Raw genomic sequence first — 20,669 nt, 5'->3', positions numbered from 1 at the left:
GAAAGGAGGGAGAGAGAGACCAGACAATGTTGTTTGCAGAGGAATAGCGAGAGAGACGGAGAGAGAACAGACAGACAGACAGACAGACAGACAGACAGACAGACAGACAGACAGACAGACAGACAGACAGACAGACAGACAGACAGACAGACAGACATCCTTCTTCTCCTCTATATATTCCCTGTTGGTTCTTCTGTGTTAATATTTTCTAGAATCTCTTTTGGAAGCTGTGCGTGCGTGCGTGCGTGCGTGCGTGCGTGCGTGCGTGCGTGCGTGCGTGCGTGCGTGCGTGCGTTAAAGCAGTGGGGTTTGTATGGGAGCTGACAGTGACTGCTGTGAGTGTGACACGTACACAGTGAAAAACCAAAGCACATTCCCATATGAGAGGCTCACAGCGCGCATCTGCCTGCCTTCTATCTATACCAACACACACACACACACACACACACACACACACACAGCCGTGCACGCACGCACGCCAACAACGTATGTGTGTGTGTGTGTGTGTGTGTGTGTGTGTGTGTGTGTGTGTGTGTGTGTGTGTGTGTGTGTGTGTGTGTGTGTGTGTGTGTGCGCACACGCACACGTCTGTTCTGTGTCACAGTGGATGCTGTGCTCTGGGCATTGGGGGGCTTTCTTAACTTGATATCTCTGCTGAACCCTGCACAATCTGATGGCAGCGCTCGGAGACAGTCTCTCAGTGTGTGTGTGTGTGTGTGTGGGGGGGGGGGGGGGGGGGGGGGTAGATTGAAAAGAAAGCATGAGTTTGAAGTGAACACACACACACACACACACACACACACACACACACTCATGCGCGCGCACGCGCCTTCATATTCTCTGCTGTTCTGTGAATAAAATAAGTTTCTATCCTGTTGTTTTAGTCAAAAATACGTTTTGTTAATATATATCAGCATAGTAGTGGCCGCCATCTTTAAATGGTCCATTTTAATATTAACCACTTGAACCCTAGTGTCCAAATTCGTAGAACTTTAGACAAAAATAGCAGATCTACAAGCTCACAACACCTCGCACTGCGAGGCGTTGTGAGCTTGTAGATCAGCTATTTTTGGTAAAGAGGTTTGGTGTAGAGGGGAAAAAGAGCAGACTACAGTACAGAGTGAAAGGTCAAGTTTATTATTGACGGTTCAAGTGGTTAAATATCTGAAACACAACTTGACATGAATTCAAAATACACTGATGATCGTGCTGTCAAACCATGACACTATATGGAATCTATGAAAAGGTTGTGGGGGTCCCTGCTTCATCTCTCTGCTCAACTAAGGGGTCCTTGCCCTGAAAACGTTGAAGACCCCTGCTCTAGAAAACAGCATTGTGTGAACAGCGCCCTAAATAAAAACTGTGTGTGTCTGTCTGTGTTGCAGGTGGGAGATGCAGGAGGGGGCAGTGCTTGAAGATGAGGAGAAGGTGTTGGTGGAGGACCTGCAGAGAGCGTACTTCCACCAGGACTTAGGCAGCACCTCCACACCTCTGACCAACCAGCCACAGACCACGGATCCACAGACAGCATAGATCCACCATAGCTCTGGTCCCATCGCGTCAGCTGCACTGACGCTCTGACAGACCCGTCGCTATATGACCAGGCCGCGATTTCTCAGCCCCTGCGAGCGCTCAACTTGAGTCAAAATAAACTAAACTACATACTTTGCTACTTGGATGCACTTTATTTCATGCCAAAAATAATGTATTCTACGGAGTGGGTGGGGTGCTGAGAGGTTTTCCACCGCAGAGAATAGACTTTCAACAACGCAAAACTATACCTTTGGTTTGGTGAGTAGCGAAGTAGTTTAGTTTATTTTGACTCAAGTTGAGCGCTCGTAGGGGCTGAGAAATCACGGTCTAGTCATTTGCCCACGGGTCTGTCTGACGCGATGGACCAGAGCTAAGATCCATCCATCCACAGAGAGCGATGATCCACAGACCAAACAGATCCACGGAACACATGGGTCCACAGAGCACCGTTTTGGTTCGTTTATGACACGTATGACTTAACTTAAGACCTGCAGCCGTGGCCAATACCGTTTGCCCACTCAAAACAGCCAAACAGCATTGGCCACGCCTTCAAGTTTTGAGTTAAGTTTTAAAGGAGTAGTTCACCCCCAAAATGACTTTTTTTCTAGTGATTACTCATGCCATGGAGAGTAGAGTTCAATAATATTTTTAGTTTTTCTGTCACATTCCTAAGACAAAATGTTTTGATTTGAGTAAATTTACCCCCATTGATTCCGGATGGGGACCCGTTTCGAAACGGGTCCCCATCCGGAACGAATGAGGGTAAATTTATTGTCATCACATTTTTGTCTTAGGAATGCGACAAAAAAAACTAAAAATGTTATTGAACTCTACTCTCCATGGCATGAGTAATCACTAGAAAAAAAGTCTGGTGCTTAAGACGCTGCAAAATGGGGCTCACAGAGTCACAGACGTGTATGGGTCCATTTTGTATGGGTCCATTTTGTATGGGGTCCATTTTGGGACCCCCTCACGGAACCCTGAGGGTCCCTGTGACACTATGGTTTCCTGCTATTGGAATACGGACGCTGGGTGGTTAAAGAAAGTCATACAGTATGATTTGTGCGTTCACAAATGATGTGCATATCCTCATACATACGTACGTATGAATGTGTCTGAGGGTGTTGGTCTGTGTGACTGTGTGTTGTGTGTGTGTGTGCTGTGAGTTTTAATGATTATGCATTAACTGTGCGTGTGTGTGTGTGGGGGGGGGGGGGGGGGACTAAGACAACTCAGACAGAAGGAAATGACAAGAAATCGTTAAACAGGAAAGAGTAGACGACAGTGAAGTAGTATGTCTCCGTCTCCCTACATTCCAAATATCCACACACACACGCACACACGCACACACGCACGCACACACACGCACGCACACGCACGCACAGTCGCACACACACGCGCTTCCTAGATCGCTGTATCAGTAGCATTTCATCTCCAGCAACTAGTTCTGGGACGTGGAGTGCCTGGATTTGTTTGCCAGGGACAAGCAAGTGTGTGTGTGTGTGTGTGTGTGTGTGTGTGTGTGTGTGCGTGCGTGCGTGTGTGTGTGTGTGTGTGTGTGTGTGTGTGTGTGTGTGTGTGTGTGTGTGTGTGTGTGTGTGTGTGTGTGTGTGTGTGTGTGTGTGTGTGTGTGTGTGTGTGTGTGTGTGTGTGTGTGTGTGTGAATGTTTACTATGGAGAGAGAGAATTCAAGACAGGTACAGTTACAGAAATAATGGTTCAATGGTTCGTGCGCTCTCTGACAAATTATGTTTTGACGTGAGTATAATTATGGTCATTTGGTCAGTCAATGGATGACGTTTCAACAGTTCATAGGATGTTTCCACAAATGACAAGACAAAGAGTTCATAGGTTCCTGGGGGGGAGAGATGTCCTTGCTGGTGTCTGGATGACACCAGATGTCCCAGGCTGAGCCTTATAAACCAAAACAATTCTCATTGTTTTAAGTACAGGCTCCATGGCAGTAGATAAGGCCTCATTTCTACCAGACAGAGACCTTGTGGGTATGGTACATGACATTAAAGCATGGCACAGTCACAAGCTGTGCCTAAGGGTCAGGTGGTCAGTTGGTCATCAATATGAATTGATAAAAAGATGATATAAACCACAACAAAATACCTAACAGTCTGTATTTAGTAGCCTAATCCGTGTGGAATGTATAGAAATGAAAACGTGAAAATAAAAAGATTTACATTCAACTCGATTCCATGTTTTTCTTCAGTCATGTCATCAAGTGTCCGTGATTTATATCAGTGGTTCTCAACCTTTTCAGGCCGCGACCCCCAAAATAATCATATTTTAACTGGACACCCCCGGGGAAAATCGCGCTCTTTCGAACGAACCATGATTTTGACCGGAGGCTTAGCGACTCACTCCACGGAGGTTAGGGTGAGGGTTAGAGTCGGGCGCCGAAAAGATGACATGTAGTAACAGCGACACGCTCCCGACCCCCCCCACCCTGACGAGCACTAAGAGTTGAGGCATTACACTTTGTATAACATGGTTCTATTGTGAAAATAGTAGATCTGAGCATGTAGACCGGCTATTTATACAATTTCTGCCTCTAATATTTGCCAATTTGGCCAATGTTTAATCATTGATAATGTCATTTTAGAGGTATTATAAAGTCCTTAAATTGTCACTTTAGAAATGTGCAGAGTGCAGACACTTAAACTTTATGTTGGTTTGTTTACTGTTGAGTGAGAAAACAATGTTGCACATTAAGTTAATCATCTGGGGATCCCCCGAAAAAATTTGGGGACGGGGTCCCGAGACTCCCGACCCACAGGTTGAGAACCACTGATTTATATTCTACATACGGCCAAGAAGACGGAATTCATTTGCAAGTGTGACTCGCGCCACAGCAACCACACTTGCAAATTAATTCTGTCCTTGTCCCTTTTTATGCCCAAATATGGAGATCCCTGGTATCATCAGTATTAAGCCCATATCTGGGAATGCCCATAGGCTATATCATACCATCACCACACCCGTTCTCAAGATTATTTTGTTTTAAAGACTCTCTCTTAGTGCCAAACTGTCGTTTCTATGCCCCTCACATGTGGAGCTGTCTGTCTACGATCAGTTTTGAAACTGGAGAACTTGATTTTACTTGATCGCTTTACAATACCAATGATTGTGAGGAACACTCTGAGATCTAACTGAACTTGTACATTCTGATATGTCTATTATCTTGTAATTATTTGTGTTTAAATTGCATAGCTCAGGGGTAGAGAAACCGTTATTAGAGCATGAAGGGTTCCCGAAGGGTTCCCAGTTCGAATCCGGGCTCCCCCTGAGTTAATGTCGAAGATTCCTTGAGCAAGACTCTGAACCCCTAATTGCTCCCGGTGAGCAGGTTAGTGCCTTGCATGGTTTCCTCCGCCACCGGTGTATGAATGTGTGTGTGAATGGGTGAATGTAATGCACAATCTCTGTAAAGCGCTTTGGATAAAAGCGCTATATAAATGCACCATTTACCATTTATGTTTTGATACTGTAATCACTGGGCGTCACACAGGAAAAGAGAGCTGACTCTCAATTGAGCTTCCTGAATAAATGAAGGTGAAAGAAAGAAAGACTGTCACACTTGTTGATGAACAAGCAGGGGCGTCACAAGGGGTAGGATAGTGGGACTGAGTTACTGGGGCCCAAGGTGGAGGGGCCCTAGTAACTTTATCTATTGAAAAATAGCAGATATACAAGCTCACAGCGCGGCACCGAGTGCCGCGCTGCGAGCTTGTAGATCTGCTATTTTTGAAAAGTTGTGAAAATGTGTGAAAATCTTTGAATATTATGTATTTTTAAGCGAACATTTCTAACTCAAATTTTGCTTCTGGGGGTCCCTGGAACTAAATATTTTGAGATCGGGGTCCGTGGCCGAATACATATCATCTTGGGGGTCCTTGACATAGGTTTCTTGCACACATTTTCACGATTTCTCAAAAATAGCAGATATACAAGCTTGTATATCTGCTATTTTTCAATAGTTAACATTCATGGGGGGCCCGTAGTGAATCCTTGTACCCAGGGCCCAGAATTTGGTGTGACGCCCCTGTGAACAAGGGCATTAATTTACAAAGAAACGTAAAACGTTTCAACATGGATATCGTCGTTGTCGGATGAAAACCTTGTATGTCCAAAACCGTTCGTTTTGCATTTATCATTTTAAAAATAATTTAAACTAGTGAAAACAGCCGATCTACAAGCACAAACGCCTCGTGTGCTTGTGGGCTTTACTTTGCAAAAGAATGTACAAAATGTGAAACTTGGAGAAACTTGGTTTCCACCCGACAACGACGATATATATATACTGCAGGATGTTTCTGCCCGAAATTAAAAAGTTTGAGCATCACAGCCGATGCTATTTTCATCAAGCAGCACCTAAATTCAGCTCACACAACGGCGTACTGTACTACCGTCGAGGATGCCTGGCGAAACATTTCCCATGCGTTCCATAGAGGGATGTTCTTTATTTAATCAGGAAAGAAAATGTGTTTTTTAATGCAAATGTAACCAGATTATGATCACCACAGACACGCACGCACGCACGCACGCACGCACACACGCACACACACACACACACACACACACACACACACACACACACACACACACACACACACACACACACACACACACACACACACACACACACACACACACAGGAGCATTTAGAGAATACAAAAGACAACAAAATGTTCCAGTGGATGAATTCTCCCAGTGATGCTGAATCGGGAGGCAGTGCTGGTCTTTGTAAACATACTTAGCATAACAACAAAAATAACACCTTTATTATGGCGTTTTTATTTTTGGGGGGGGAAAATAAATATTATATAAACTAGAATATAATCTGTGGTTGGTCTGTCTGTTCTTGTAAGATAAATGTCTGTCTCTCTCACACGCACACAAAACACTTTCTCTTAGTTTCCAAAGCAGGCATGAATGCGAATGCCCAAACACGATTGCCGACACTGAAAATGTGGTGTACTCAAATTATTTACTTAAAGATAAACGTATCAATACTGCAATGTAGAAATACTCTATATAGAAATACTATAATTGCGACCGTCAGGTCGCAGTTACTATCAAAACCTCCATCGGCTGTCAAGTCACGTACGTCACACTTTTGCCCTACTCATATCTCTGCCACCGTTGCCCCTATCCATGCCAAACTTTGCACACACACTCCTTGGCTGCCAAACCACAACCTCCACCTCTCATTTATCTCATGGCCCTCTTCTAGCGCCACCATGAGGCCGATTCTTGCAAAACACATTTTTGGACACTGCTCCTACAGATTTTGCCCTAATATCACGCAATGCGGTACACAGTATGTCTACAGTCATGTAATCAACATGGATCTGTCCCATTTAGCGCCACCATCAGGCCGATTTTTGCAAAACACATTTTTGGACACTGCTCCTACAGATTTTGCCCTAAAATCACGCAAAGTGGTTCACATTATGTCTACAGTCCTGCCATCAACATGGATCTGTCCCATTTAGCGCCACCATCTGGACCTATTTGTGTATACATGTGACCTGACGGTCGCTTATCTCCCGATTAGGGAGTCTTACTGGTAATATCTATAATACTATATTTTATAGAATCTAAAAACCTAGATACCTCATTCGCCGGGAGAGCGAGCTTCCGCGTGCGTCACAGAAACGGAAGTTTGGTGAGCCCTGTTTGATCTAGGTAGGCCATATCTGTTTGGGTACGGCTTGTCTTCTTCTTCTTTCGTGTATCATCGTCCTTGATGATTGGTTGACAACATTTTATTTCACAAGATATTGTTGATTGACTGTCACACTCTGACATCACGCTCGACATCACTGTATGATGATGTCAGGGGAACCACACTAACCCCTTTTAAGCCCATATATGGAGATCCCTGACTGTAGAACCAGCCACACTGGTTAGACTGACATGTACAGTCTATTGCTTTTCGCCCTTTGGCGTCTTACTAGTGATTATACTAGGAGGAAGATAATTTTTCCAAAAAGGTGTTCAGAGAGTGTTAAAATTATGTTTTTATGTGACCACACCCACCAGTTCATTACGTATGCCTGGTTGTCAGGTGGGTGGTGGTGACCCAGCTGAAGTTAGCCACACCAACAGTGTTGGGTGTGTATGGTAAAAGGGGAGGGGATGATTTTATGATGTCATTAAATCAGTGTTTTTCAGTTGGGCCTCTTGACTCAGAAGCTTTCAGCTTTCAGGAAGTAACCAAAAATACACATTGAAGGCAAATATGCACATTATAACCACACCCGGTGGTCTATTAGAGTAATGTTAACTCCATATTCATGCACACTTTATCCAACGTGCTGTCCTCTTTAACACACGCATGCGTGTGTACACACACACACGCACACACACACACACACACACACACACACACACACACACACACACACACACACACACACACACACACACACACACACACACTCCCCCTCCCTCCCTCCATGCCCCCTCCTCAATAAGTACCTGTGCGGGTGCCATTTGTACTTCCATTGTAAACAGGTGATAGCTCCAATCCTCCAGAGCAGTTGACAGTCTAATTCACAAGGAGACATCGTTACAAAGGATCATCCATCACAAAGAACCATTTGAATTTTTCTATTATGCTCGCATTCATCCTGGGATCATCAAAGTGTGTACATAAACGCTCCGTGGCTCCCGGGGCTCCGCGGTCGCTGACAAATTTGGGGGTAAACATCAACCATGCCTTTGGTTCTGGCAGGCATTGTGTGATTCGCAGATTTCCATTTTAATTGATAACATACATAATTCTGCATTGTCGTCGACGGCAAAAACCCTTGTGGCATCACGAACGGTTTTCATTCATGTAACTATTCACCGAGCGTGATTGTGCTGCATAAATATATGGCAGAAGAAAAGACACATCCCTTTTATTAACTATTTCAGGGTTTCCCAAAGTGGGTGCCGTGGCACCCGAGGGTGCTGTGATGTGATGTCAGTCCAGGGGTGCCTCAGAATAATAATCTGATATTTAGAATACATCAATTCATCAATTTGCACTGTACTCGATGAGTTCTTTTTCCAACTAACCAACTCTCTTCACGAAAAATAGCAGATCTAACGATCTACAAGCTCACAACGCCGCATTGTGACGCGTTGTGAGCTTGTAGATCGGCTATTTTTCGTGAACCTTCCTCCCCAGAACAGGGATGCTGGGGTTCAAGTGGTTAAACGTCAAGTATATTTCCCCGTATCTCAGGTGGAAAGATGTGCATATTCACGTTGCTTATAACCAGTAAGACTCCCTAATCGGGAGATAAGCGACCGTTGGTCGCTTATCTCCACAAATAGGCCAAAAGTTTGTTTTACCAATTATCAAGACATACGGGCAGTTGACAGTTTGCCATGGTTACTCATTGAAGTTGAATCTCCATATATGGAGATAACCTACGCATCACACTAAGTCTGACCTCACCAGCCCATATTTGGGCATGAGCAACTTATGTCTCCATATATGGAGATATGATGACATCACACAGTCCTCAGCCGATGATGTGGCGTGATGTCATACAATACACAAACGAGCCCTACAGTATAAAGGGGCAATTCTTGCCAGGAAAGAAGCATTTCTTCGACTCAGACCTTATCGCCAGGGTTGGCTTATAGCAGCTGTCGGTAGGACCATATATGGATTCTGTTAGTGTGGATCTCCTAACAGGGCATCATCTGGGATACAATCCCTTTTATGCCCATATATGGAGATCCCTAACAGAATCCCTTTCATGCCCATATATGGAGATCCCTAACAGAATCCCTTTTATGCCCATATATGGAGATCCCTAACAGCATCCCTTTTATGCCCATATATGGAGATCACTAACAGCTAACAGAATCCCTTTTATGCCCATATATGGAGATCCCTAACAGAATCCCTTTTATGCCCATATATGGAGATCCCTAACAGAATCCCTTTTATGCCCATATATGGAGATCCCTAACAGAATCCCTTTTATGCCCATATATGGAGATCCCTAACAGAATCCCTTTTATGCCCATATATGGAGATCCCTAACAGAATCACTTGTATGCCCATATATGGAGATCCCTAACAGAATCCCTTTTATGCCCATATATGGAGATCCCTAACAGAATCCCTTTTATGCCCATATATTATGGAGAAATCCCTGCTCTGAGTAACTGACATCAGTGTGATGTCACCTGTTTATGCCCATATATGGAGATCCCTGCTCTGCGTATCTGGTTGCTATGGTAAACAGTTGGTTGCTAGGGTAAAAAAACATGGTTGCTATGGTAAACAGTTGGTTGCTAGGGTAAACAGTTGGTTGCTAGGGTAAAACCATGGTTGCTAAGGTGGTTGCTAACGTACACTAACAGACCAGCAACAACAGACTGTTGCCACAGCAACGTACACAAAGGTTTGTGTACACATGTGGTGTGATGTCATACCGATGCGGAGATATGAGCAGGGCAAAGGTGTGACGTGTGACGTGTGACCGACGGACGGACGGACGGACGGACGGACGGCCGGTGGAGGTTTTCATAGTAAACTGCTCCCTGACGGTCGCAATAATCTAAGATTGTAAAAAATGTACAGTGTAATTCATGGGTGCCGTGGATGAAAAGGTTTTTTAGAGGGGTGCCCCGAGTCAAAAAAGTTTGAAAACCTCTGAACTATTTACCAGTGGTTGTGAAAAGGGTCCAGGGAGCCCCAGAATGTTGTTCTGGATCAGGTTCCAGGCTCCAAAATGACTTAATATATAGCATAAATACAAGGTAAAATATTATGTTAGCTCTATATTCTTCTACACATTGCTATGCAGCAGGGGTCTTCAATGTCTTCAGGCCAAGGACCCCTTAGTTGAGAGAGAGATGAAGCAGGGACCCCAACGGCCATTTCATAGATTCCATTCCATTTCATTGTTTGACAGCATTATCCTCAGTATATTTCGGACTCATGTCAATTTCCGATATTTAACCACTTAAACCACCTCCGTGAAGTTGGCACCCCATATGTTGAAAACATATATAAAAAGGGTGAGATATTTCAAGTTATAGTTTTGCTGAGCCTTGCACCCCCAAGTTTTTGGCTCCAAATCGGGAAAAAAGGGTCTCATTCTTTAGTGCTGCATGTGCTCTAATTTGTGCCGTTGAAATCATCAATTGTGTTTATATTTATATATAAATATTTATATGGTTATGAATTAGCAGATTTATCAGCATTCCAATGGTGTGGCCTGCAGAGGGCGATGGAGAGCAGCAGTGCTTAATGGTAGAACATAGGAGCAGAACAGTGGTGTTATGTAGAATATCTCAAAAATGATACCAGCACAAATGATAAAATTTACGGCACAATTCAGCACAAATTCAGCACTAAATAATTACACAATTTTAATAGATGTTTTCAACATATGGGGTGCCAACTTCACAGAGGTACTTAAACCGTCAATATTTAATTAACTTGACCTTTCACTCTGCATACTTAATATAGACTAGTCAACTTTTTCATTTTGGCCGTTGTCAGGCTGACTTTGTTTACATCCCTCTTCTATTCTTTTATATGGAATCCATATAAAAGAATAGGAGAGGGATGTAAACAAAGTCAGCCTGACAACGGCCAAAATGATTTAATATTTTATCATTATTTTACGCTTTTTGTGGTCATTTTTGGAAAGAAACACATATGAAGCTTAATTTTCTTTATAAAATATTTTCGAAACATAATGTTTATTGTAGCATCCGTTTTTCAAGAAAAAGGTTGACTATAGCTCCTTTAAGTAAAATATGTGAGTGAGTACTTTTTCCACCTCTCCATCCATCCATCCTTTGAGCTGAAGAAAGGCTATACTCTCAGTCTACTCCTGTCTCTTTAAGAGCCCCTCCCCTTGCAGCCCGTTGCCCCGGTAACCCGGAAGCTTGGCGCGCTACTCTTCCTGTTTGCATGCTGCACTTCAAGGAAGCAGAGAGAGAGAGAGAGAGAGAGAGAGAAGTGTGTGTGTGTATGTGTGTGTATCTGATCCAGTCTCTTGCACGTTGGTAGCGACACTAAACGTGAGTCCAACGCAAAACGCACGGATCTTTAACAAAACACGTGCTTTTTCTCGCTCTTATGTTTGGTGAGACTGAAGAAGCACACAGTCTTAATTATCACCTCTGTAAACACTGTTAACTGCACAGTGCACTGACTACACACACACACACACACACACACACACACGCGCCAGAGTTTTGTAAAAAGAAAGTGAAAAACATACCTTCTGTGCCTTTGATTTCTGATTTCTCTTCTTTAGTTTATAGTTTTGTGGTGACAACCGTTCGAAAAATGCCCTTTCAAGCAGCTTTCGAACTGCCACACGTGTTTGTGTTTACATTATTATGGCGCGTTTGGTTGTATCTTGTTATGATCCACAACGGTCCATGAAAACTCAATAAGATGTTGTTTGGAGGCTTTATCTCCTATTTTACCTCCTATTGACTCTTATAGGTGTTGTACATTAATGTTTTACTGTAGCAAAACAAGGTGGTTGTCCGTTTGTTTCACTCAATGCAAGAGGTCTTATTTGGAGGCAACATGAGTTTGTTTAACTGAATAGTTTTTCTCAAAGTAGATTCCAGGGACTCTGGGTTCCTTTGTGGGGGTCTAAAATGACCCATACAAGTCTGTAACTCAATGGAACCATACAAATGGAACCAAATGAACCCACCAGGGTTCATTTGCTTCCATTTGTACAGTGTCAGAGTTAAGGCTTGATATTGGAAAGTTTGAGAAACACTAGAAAAGATTAAGCTTTACAGGACTGTTTACCTTTTGGTTTAATGTCTGCCAAGTTGTGCCAACTACTTTCAGCTGCAATAAGCTTGTCCATGCTCAGCCGCGAAGTGCAACTCTAGTTTTAGATTTTATTTTTAGCCTAAATATGTTGAAACTGTTGTTGCAACACCAACCTTTGGCAGCTCATGCATCCAAACAGAAAAGTGCTGTCTGCTTGTATTAAACCAAGTTAAATTCACCAACATTGCAGCTGTACAAAAAGCTTGAATTATCCACTTTCTATCTGCAAAGTGTTGTTTGACAGATACAAATCCACTGTCGACTAAAAATGTAGCTACTTTCTGTCAAAAACATCCGTGCAGGTGATTATTTTTCTAAGTGTTGGAGTTTGGAAGCGCTCGTTTTCAATAATCCCGCTACTTCCTCTCTGTGTGTGTGTGTGTGTGTGTGTGTGTGTGTGTGTGTGTGTGTGTGTGTGTGTGTGTGTGCAGGTAGGCGGGTGTGTGCGCAGGCGGGTGGGCGGGCGGGCTGGGGGGGGGGGGTAGCCATTAAACGAAACGGGTATTTCTTACATTGATGCTCCTACATATTATCATGCAAGCACCAGTTAAAGTTACTTTCCATCCCTCATATACTGTATGCACAGTGCACATCCCATAACCCACACACTGCACATCATTTTGGAGCTCATATCTTTGAACGGGTAACGGCTAGTTATGTAAAATTTAGAATCATGTGGTACACAGGACCTTGAGTGATTCCCCACGAGCGCTTCCAAACTCCGACTAATCACCTGCATGCAATTTCTTCACAGAAAGTAGCTCATAACATGTCTACGGTGTGTTTTTATCAAACAGACAGTTTGCAGATAGAAGGCGGATAATTCTAACTTTTCGTTCAGATGCAATGTTGGTGAGTTTCTAGAGTTGCAATTTGTGGCTGGTCCATGCTCCAATTTGCTCCATGTTGGTTACCTTGTATTAGATCTACAGTAGTCGCTTCTAGATGATAATTATTTATCAAGTCGAGGGAATGGACACTTGGCCAGGGGAGATATTGATCACTTTCATCTAATCTATTCATCTATTCATTATTTTCCTTAGAGGTTAATTTTCTGTGTGTCTTTGACTGTTTATTGTTGTGAAATGATTTTGTTTCATTTCTTTTCTTCTTTTTACTCAATGTTTTCATCTGTATGACATGTCTATTGTTTCATTTGTAAAGGATACATATATTCTACTTTGATGTAATGGAATCTTTTGAATGTAAAATATTTTTGGAGAATGCCACTTCTCAAGCCCCTGGAGGGTTTTTAGGCGTCTCCTTCACATTTTTCAAATCTTTGTAAACTATTTTAAAACTTCTTGTAAGTGAAATAAACGAACACGTCCAACAAGTCCAACAAGCTTCAGAGAGTGCTACTAGTAAACCAGTATTGTGTGCACTACTTTATCGTAACAATATTTTTGTATTCCCACCTTGCCAACAGGGTAGCGCCTCGTGGATCTGTGTGAGCTGAAGACCCATGATAACACTTCCTCCCTCCTCTGCTGTGATACGAGGTCTGTACATCATCATCATCACCATGGCCCAGGTGGCCGGCCAGGACGACAGAGAGAAAACCACTGCACTCAAAGGTGAGTAGGGCTCCCAAATTACATTCCAATATTGGTCTCAATAATTATTATTATTGTTATTTATTCTATGTATTTAATGCATGTTTATTTGATAGGGACAATACAAAATTAACGAATCAAGTTATAAAAACAAATATTTTTTTATTGGACACCCTCTTCCACTGGTATCCTGTTTTACAACAACAAGTCAGAGTGCTGCACGGGTCCAGTTTTGACAACCTGCCCGTCAATAATCAGATCCACAGACCGACCTGCAACCCGTGATTATCTACGAGTATATATTCAGTAGGCTATATAATAACTAGAAAGATGTATATATTCAATAGGCTATATAATAATTAGAAAGATGTATATATTCAATAGGCTATATAATAACTAGAAAGATGCCATTTGAAATTGCAAGTGTGGTTGCTGACGGTTGCTGACTATTCTACAATAAGCTAACTGTCATGTGAAGCTCCCCCAATTGATTCCCTATTGATTCCCACTCCCATTGATTCCCTATTGATTCCCACTCCCATTGATTCCCTACTGATTCCCACTCCCATTGATTCCCTACTGATTCCCACTCCCATTGATTCCCTACTGATTCCTACTCCCATTGATTCCTCACTGATTCCCACTCCCATTGATTCCCTACTGATTCCCACTCCCATTGATTCCCTACTGATTCCTACTCCCATTGATTCCCTACTGATTCCCACTCCCATTGATTCCCTACTGATTCCCACTCCCATTGATTCCCTACTGATTCCCACTCCCATTGATTCCCTACTGATTCCCACTCCCATTGATTCCCTACTGATTCCCACTCCCATTGATTCCCTACTGATTCCCACTCCCATTGATTCCCTACTGATTCCCACTCCCATTGATTCCCTACTGATTCCTACTCCCATTGATTCCCCACTGATTCCCACTCCCATTGATTCCCTACTGATTCCCACTCCCATTGATTCCCTACTGATTCCTACTCCCATTGATTCCCCACTGATTCCCACTCCCATTGATTCCCTACTGATTCCCACTCCCATTGATTCCCTACTGATTCCCACTCCCATTGATTCCCTACTGATTCCCACTCCCATTGATTCCCTACTGATTCCCACTCCCATTGATTCCCTACTGATTCCCACTCCCATTGATTCCCCACTGATTCCCACTCCCATTGATTCCCTACTGATTCCCACTCCCATTGATTCCCTACTGATTCCCACTCCCATTGATTCCCCACTGATTCCCACTCCCATTGATTCCCTACTGATTCCCACTCCCATTGATTCCCCACTGATTCCCACTCCCATTGATTCCCTACTGATTCCCACTCCCATTGATTCCCTACTGATTCCTACTCCCATTGATTCCCCACTGATTCCCACTCCCATTGATTCCCTACTGATTCCCACTCCCATTGATTCCCTACTGATTCCCTCTCCCATTGATTCCCTACTGATTCCCACTCCCATTGATTCCCTACTGATTCCTACTCCCATTGATTCCCTACTGATTCCCACTCCCATTGATTCCCTACTGATTCCAACTCCCATTGATTCCCTACTGATTCCCACTCCCATTGATTCCCTACTGATTCCCACTCCCATTGATTCCCTACTGATTCCCACTCCCATTGATTCCCCACTGATTCCCACTCCCATTGATTCCCTACTGATTCCCACTCCCATTGATTCCCTACTGATTCCCACTCCCATTGATTCCCTACTGATTCCCACTCCCATTGATTCCCTACTGATTCCCACTCCCATTGATTCCCTACTGATTCCCACTCCCATTGATTCCCTACTGATTCCTACTCCCATTGATTCCCCACTGATTCCCACTCCCATTGATTCCCTACTGATTCCCACTCCCATTGATTCCCCACTGATTCCCACTCCCATTGATTCCCTACTGATTCCCACTCCCATTGATTCCCTACTGATTCCCACTCCCATTGATTCCCCACTGATTCCCACTCCCATTGATTCCCTACTGATTCCCACTCCCATTGATTCCCTACTGATTCCCACTCCCATTGATTCCCTACTGATTCCCACTCCCATTGATTCCCTACTGATTCCCACTCCCATTGATTCCCTACTGATTCCTACTCCCATTGATTCCCCACTGATTCCCACTCCCATTGATTCCCCACTGATTCCCACTCCCATTGATTCCCTACTGATTCCCACTCCCATTGATTCCCTACTAATTCCCACTCCCATTGATTCCCTACTGATTCCCTATTGATTCCCACTCCCATTGATTCCCTATTGATTCCCACTCCCATTGATTCCCTATTGATTCCCACTCCCATTGATTCCCTATTGATTCCATATCACTGCCATTTCTAATGGCAGTGGAAAAGTTACCCTAGAAGTCTATAAAGTTTCCCTAGGACTATAATATGTTACCCTGTTGGGACACCACCCTAATAATAATTAATGTTATTATTTGTTTGTTTTTATAACTTGATACATTGTTTTTTGTATTATTCCTGTCAAATGAAGTACCTGTAAACGTGGCCATATTTTCCCAAATATGGAGTTGACTGACATCTGACATCATAGATGTCTGATGTCATAGACCACATGAGACTGAATTCCCAGGTATGGGGGTTAATATTGATGAGATCAGAGATCAGGTTTTCATACTAAATGTGACCTACGGCCGCAATAAATACATTTCAAAGGTGAGACATTCAGACAAGGTTCCACGAGTGTGGAGAGGACATTTCTTTCTTTTAATAAGATCTGAGGAAGATTCTTCAAATGCCTTCTAAATCAGTAGTTTTCTTTTTTTTTTCTTTCCAAAAATAGCTGACGTACAAGCTTACATGCAAGCTTGTAGATCTGCTATTTTTGAATAGCAATTAGCAACACTATAATCTAAAATGACACGGATGCTTTCCCGGTTTTATTGAGTTAAATTCAGAAAATGGGCCTTTTTTATAGAATTGAAGTACTTGTCTTTATGGTCGTGGTGTATATTTATTTATTGTCTCGTCTTGAATGTACACATTTCACCTGAGAAAAAACGATTTTCCCTTGTGGATAACAAAGGGACATCTAATCTAATCCAAAGTACTGATGGTGAAAATGTATTGTGACATTCTCTGCCGACCGTGCTAACAGTAGATAATTAAACACCATACGGAATGACATTTATTGTCATATCACACGATTACATGCGTAAAGGATTGGGTGGAAAAGTACAGTACGGCATGCGTAGGACGTCTGATCCTAAACATCAGCTCAAAGTTCAGCGTTGTTCCAAAGTGCTGTGAACAGTAACAGATAAGGTAACTGACTGGTTGGGTCACACACACACACACACACACACACACACACACACACACACACACACACACACACACACACACACACAATCTCTGGTCTTGTCTTTTTGAGCGGTGGTTACACCGTCTCCTATACGTGGCCGTGTGTGTATGCGTGCGTGTGTGCGTGTGTGTGTGTGTCCGTGTCTGTATGTAGCCTGCAGAGCCTGCAGTACCTTTTCTGACCACACATGTTAAGGGAGGGGCGCTGTTGTTCAGGCCAGAGACACACACACACACACACACACACACACACACACACACACACACACACACACACACACACACACACACACACACCCCGACCACCGCTCAGTTCACACGGGTGTGATTTTTATATGCATAGCGGTGGAGTTCACTGATAAAAGTCAATATAACGATCAACATAATAGAGAACAGTAGACACATGATAGTAACGTAAATATTCACATTTAGAATAAGTGAGCGTAACACACTTACGTATGTCTCTCCATGAAACCACACCATATAAAGCGTTCCGGCTTGAATGACCAGATTGGCACTTCCGGTACCCCAAGTACTAGGGCAACCCAAGCTCAGGGCAAATACATTATAGAACAATAAAGAACCGAAATATAACCAATATTACAATACATTATGGCAGCCACATATGCTGTATATTAGTTGGCAAGTGGTTCTCAAGCAGAAGTAGTTAATACAGCATTTCAATCATTTTAACCACTGTTTTATACTTTATACTCTGATGTTTTTGAACAATCGTGAACATTTGAGCACATTTAGCGAAAAAGTTTGCTTCTGGGGGGTCCCTGGAACAAAATATTTTGAGATGGGGGGGGATACATACCATTTTGGGTGGTCCTTGACATGAAAAAGTCTGAGCACCACTGATAGCAACAACATATGTTTTTTTCGAGAAAAAAAATATAGATTTTCTGAATCGGGTCTCAAGTCTCAACGGGTTAATATCATAATGTCCTTCCACCTCGGCTTCCGCCGGTCAATACCGTTGCTTCGTGGTGAAACGGAGAGACGCCGTGAAAGTAAATGTTACTTTAAAACAACCTTGAAGTTATACAGCAGTATACCTTCAGTATTTCCAGGATAGAAATGCAGACGTTAAAGCCACAGGCTGCAACACGGCGTGCAAGCATAAGCAGCAGTGCCGGCGCTCTGTGCGCGTGTGTGCGCGTGTGTGCGCGTGTGTGTGCGTGTGTGTGCGTGCCATGGCCTATCACTCACTCCCCTCCACTCACCTCTTGTTCTCAGATCTGCTGTCGAGAATCGACCTGGACGAGCTGATGAAGAAAGACGAACCTCCTCTCAGTTTTCCCAAGACGCTGGAGGAGTTCGAGTACGCTTTTAACGAACGTAAGTGCAACACAATGGACATCCATTCTTATTTAAATACAGTATTATACACTGGTCATCATGGCTGTGGGTGTGTGTGACAGACTTTATCAGATTATCATTGACAGGTGTTGCCTTGAGGACATGCAGTGACAGGTCACGTGGCTGCTGTAGTTAGTTATTCATAAGAGTGAAGGTGCAGGATCTGTTCCTGTGTGTGGAGGTTCTGGTCTGTCCACAAGTTTCCTTGGGAGTTTACTGGGGAAAAAGGGGACTTCTTGTTATTTGAGGGATCACATCATGTCAGTCAATAATGCAGTGGGAACACGACCTGACAGAAATCAAAAAGGGTCACATTAGTCCAGAGAATGAATCCAGTCACACCTAGTGTGAAGTGTGAAGTGAGCGGCGCTATATAGCGGGGAGTTAAGCCGCGTCCCGCTAGCCAATCAATCACTGCAAGTCCTGCAACGCTTGGCCAATGGGACTCTGGGCTTACGACAACTTTGAGCCGTTTGTGCCAAGATGTAGGCCATATCTAGGCCAGATGTAGGCCATATCTAGGCCAGATGTAGGCCATATCTAGGCCAGATGTAGGCCATATCTAGGCCAGATGTAGGCCATGCTTCAGTTTACTTTTGGGCCCGGACATTCTTTGGGTTTGATTGATTGATTGATTGAAGACTTTGTTAGAAGTTTGCATAGGAAAAGGTACAGTTTCTGGACGGTACAGTTCACTAGTACAAGGTCTACTAAAAGGAGATCCTAGAAAAGACTAAGCTTATTTCCACAGGAAACCATTTAAGTAACTCATATAACATTGAATGACAGACGAATAGAACGCAGTACTAAGCAGTAGATATAGTCAGTAAAAAAGAAAGAATAAACAAAAAAACAGTACGTCTATACAAACAGTAAGTAAACCGGACAAAGAACCTGACAACCGGACAAAGCCAGATGTTGCTCCTTCCAGGAGCTAAACTAAAAAAAAAACCTTCTAGGCCGGCCGGAATTCTCCTTTTAAATGGATAGTTTACCCCCCAAAATACTTTTTTTCTATTGATTACTCACCCGATGGAAACACAAAGAGCCTGCTTTGTTCCCTATGGAGACACAAAGAGTCTCCTCAAATTATTGGCTTAGGAACAAGACAAAAACTATAAAATGTATCCATGCATTCAAGTCTCCATGTGATAAATAATGTTGCATTTACTGTATATAGCGCCTTTATCCAAGGCACTTTACAGAGATTGTGCATTATATTCACCCATTCATTCATACACCCATTCATTCACCCATTCATTCACCCATTCATACACCCATTCATTCATTATATTCACCCATTCATTCATACACCGATGGCAGAGGAAACCATGCGAGGCACCAACCTGCTCACCAGGAGCAACCAGGGGTTCAGAGTCTTGCTCAAGGACTATTCAACACTAACTCTGGGGGAGCCGGGATCGAACTGGGAACCCTCCGTGTTCTAAGACGGCAAATCTACCCCCTGAGCCACTGCCGCATTACATGTGGTGAGAAAAAAAAAGTCATTTTCAGAGTGAACTATGCCTTTAAAGCTGTCAAAAACACCCAGCGCCATCCCATACCCACCCACCCATGGCCCCTGCTTGGCACAGCTGCCGTTGCCCGCTTTCTCCCCAGCACCGCACTGCACAGGTTTTGTTTTCTAATTACAGTTTCTGTTCGGGAGCAGAAAGAAGTCACACCGTTGTTCTCTGGATTAATGACCTAAAACTGTCTCTGGGAGGGAGTTGGGGAGGGGGAGTCACCTGGGCGGGCTGTCCGAGGTGTTTTGTCTCGTTGCAGGCGACAGCGGGGAGGAGGGGGGAGGGAGCCCGGCAGTGTGTGTCCCCCCCCCCCCCCCCTAGCTCCCCCCTCCTCCCCTCCCTGAACAAGGCGGTCCGGGTCCAGATGATGGCAGAAGTCTCTTTAGAATTCTCCTGGCTTCACTTTTAGTCAAGCCAGGTGGAGACGGAGAGAGAGAGAGAGAGGGAGGGAGGTAGAGGGGTTGAAATGGCGGGGGCGTGTGTGTTCTTGG

The 20,669-nt window shown here is 43.7% G+C and overlaps 2 protein-coding genes across 2 annotated transcripts in view; both read left to right on the top strand.

The window, feature by feature from the left end:
* kiaa0825 (KIAA0825 ortholog) overlaps positions 1-1,533 on the top strand; it is a gene marked incomplete at both ends in the record, with an annotated part of 289,583 nt that extends 288,050 nt beyond the window's left edge. The window contains 1 exon segment of the mRNA XM_080738825.1: positions 1,386-1,533. Within this exon segment, the coding sequence (XP_080594951.1) occupies positions 1,386-1,533 (148 nt within the window).
* A 9,951-nt stretch (positions 1,534-11,484) lies between these two features.
* arb2a (ARB2 cotranscriptional regulator A) overlaps positions 11,485-20,669 on the top strand; it is a gene marked incomplete at its 3' end in the record, with an annotated part of 49,857 nt that continues 40,672 nt past the window's right edge. The window contains exons 1-3 of the mRNA XM_080737889.1: positions 11,485-11,592; positions 13,803-13,950; positions 18,530-18,631. Coding sequence (XP_080594015.1) covers positions 13,839-13,950; positions 18,530-18,631 — 214 coding nt within the window. The 5' untranslated portion in view covers positions 11,485-11,592; positions 13,803-13,838. The remainder of the gene's footprint in view (positions 11,593-13,802; positions 13,951-18,529; positions 18,632-20,669) is intronic.

The sequence above is a fragment of the Nannobrachium achirus genome (assembly GCF_963921795.1).
Source record: "Nannobrachium achirus genome assembly, chromosome: 12".
Classification (NCBI taxonomy): Eukaryota; Metazoa; Chordata; class Actinopteri; order Myctophiformes; family Myctophidae; genus Nannobrachium; species Nannobrachium achirus.
Note: the sequence above shows the minus strand (reverse complement) of the source record. Positions and strands in the feature narration are given on the sequence as shown.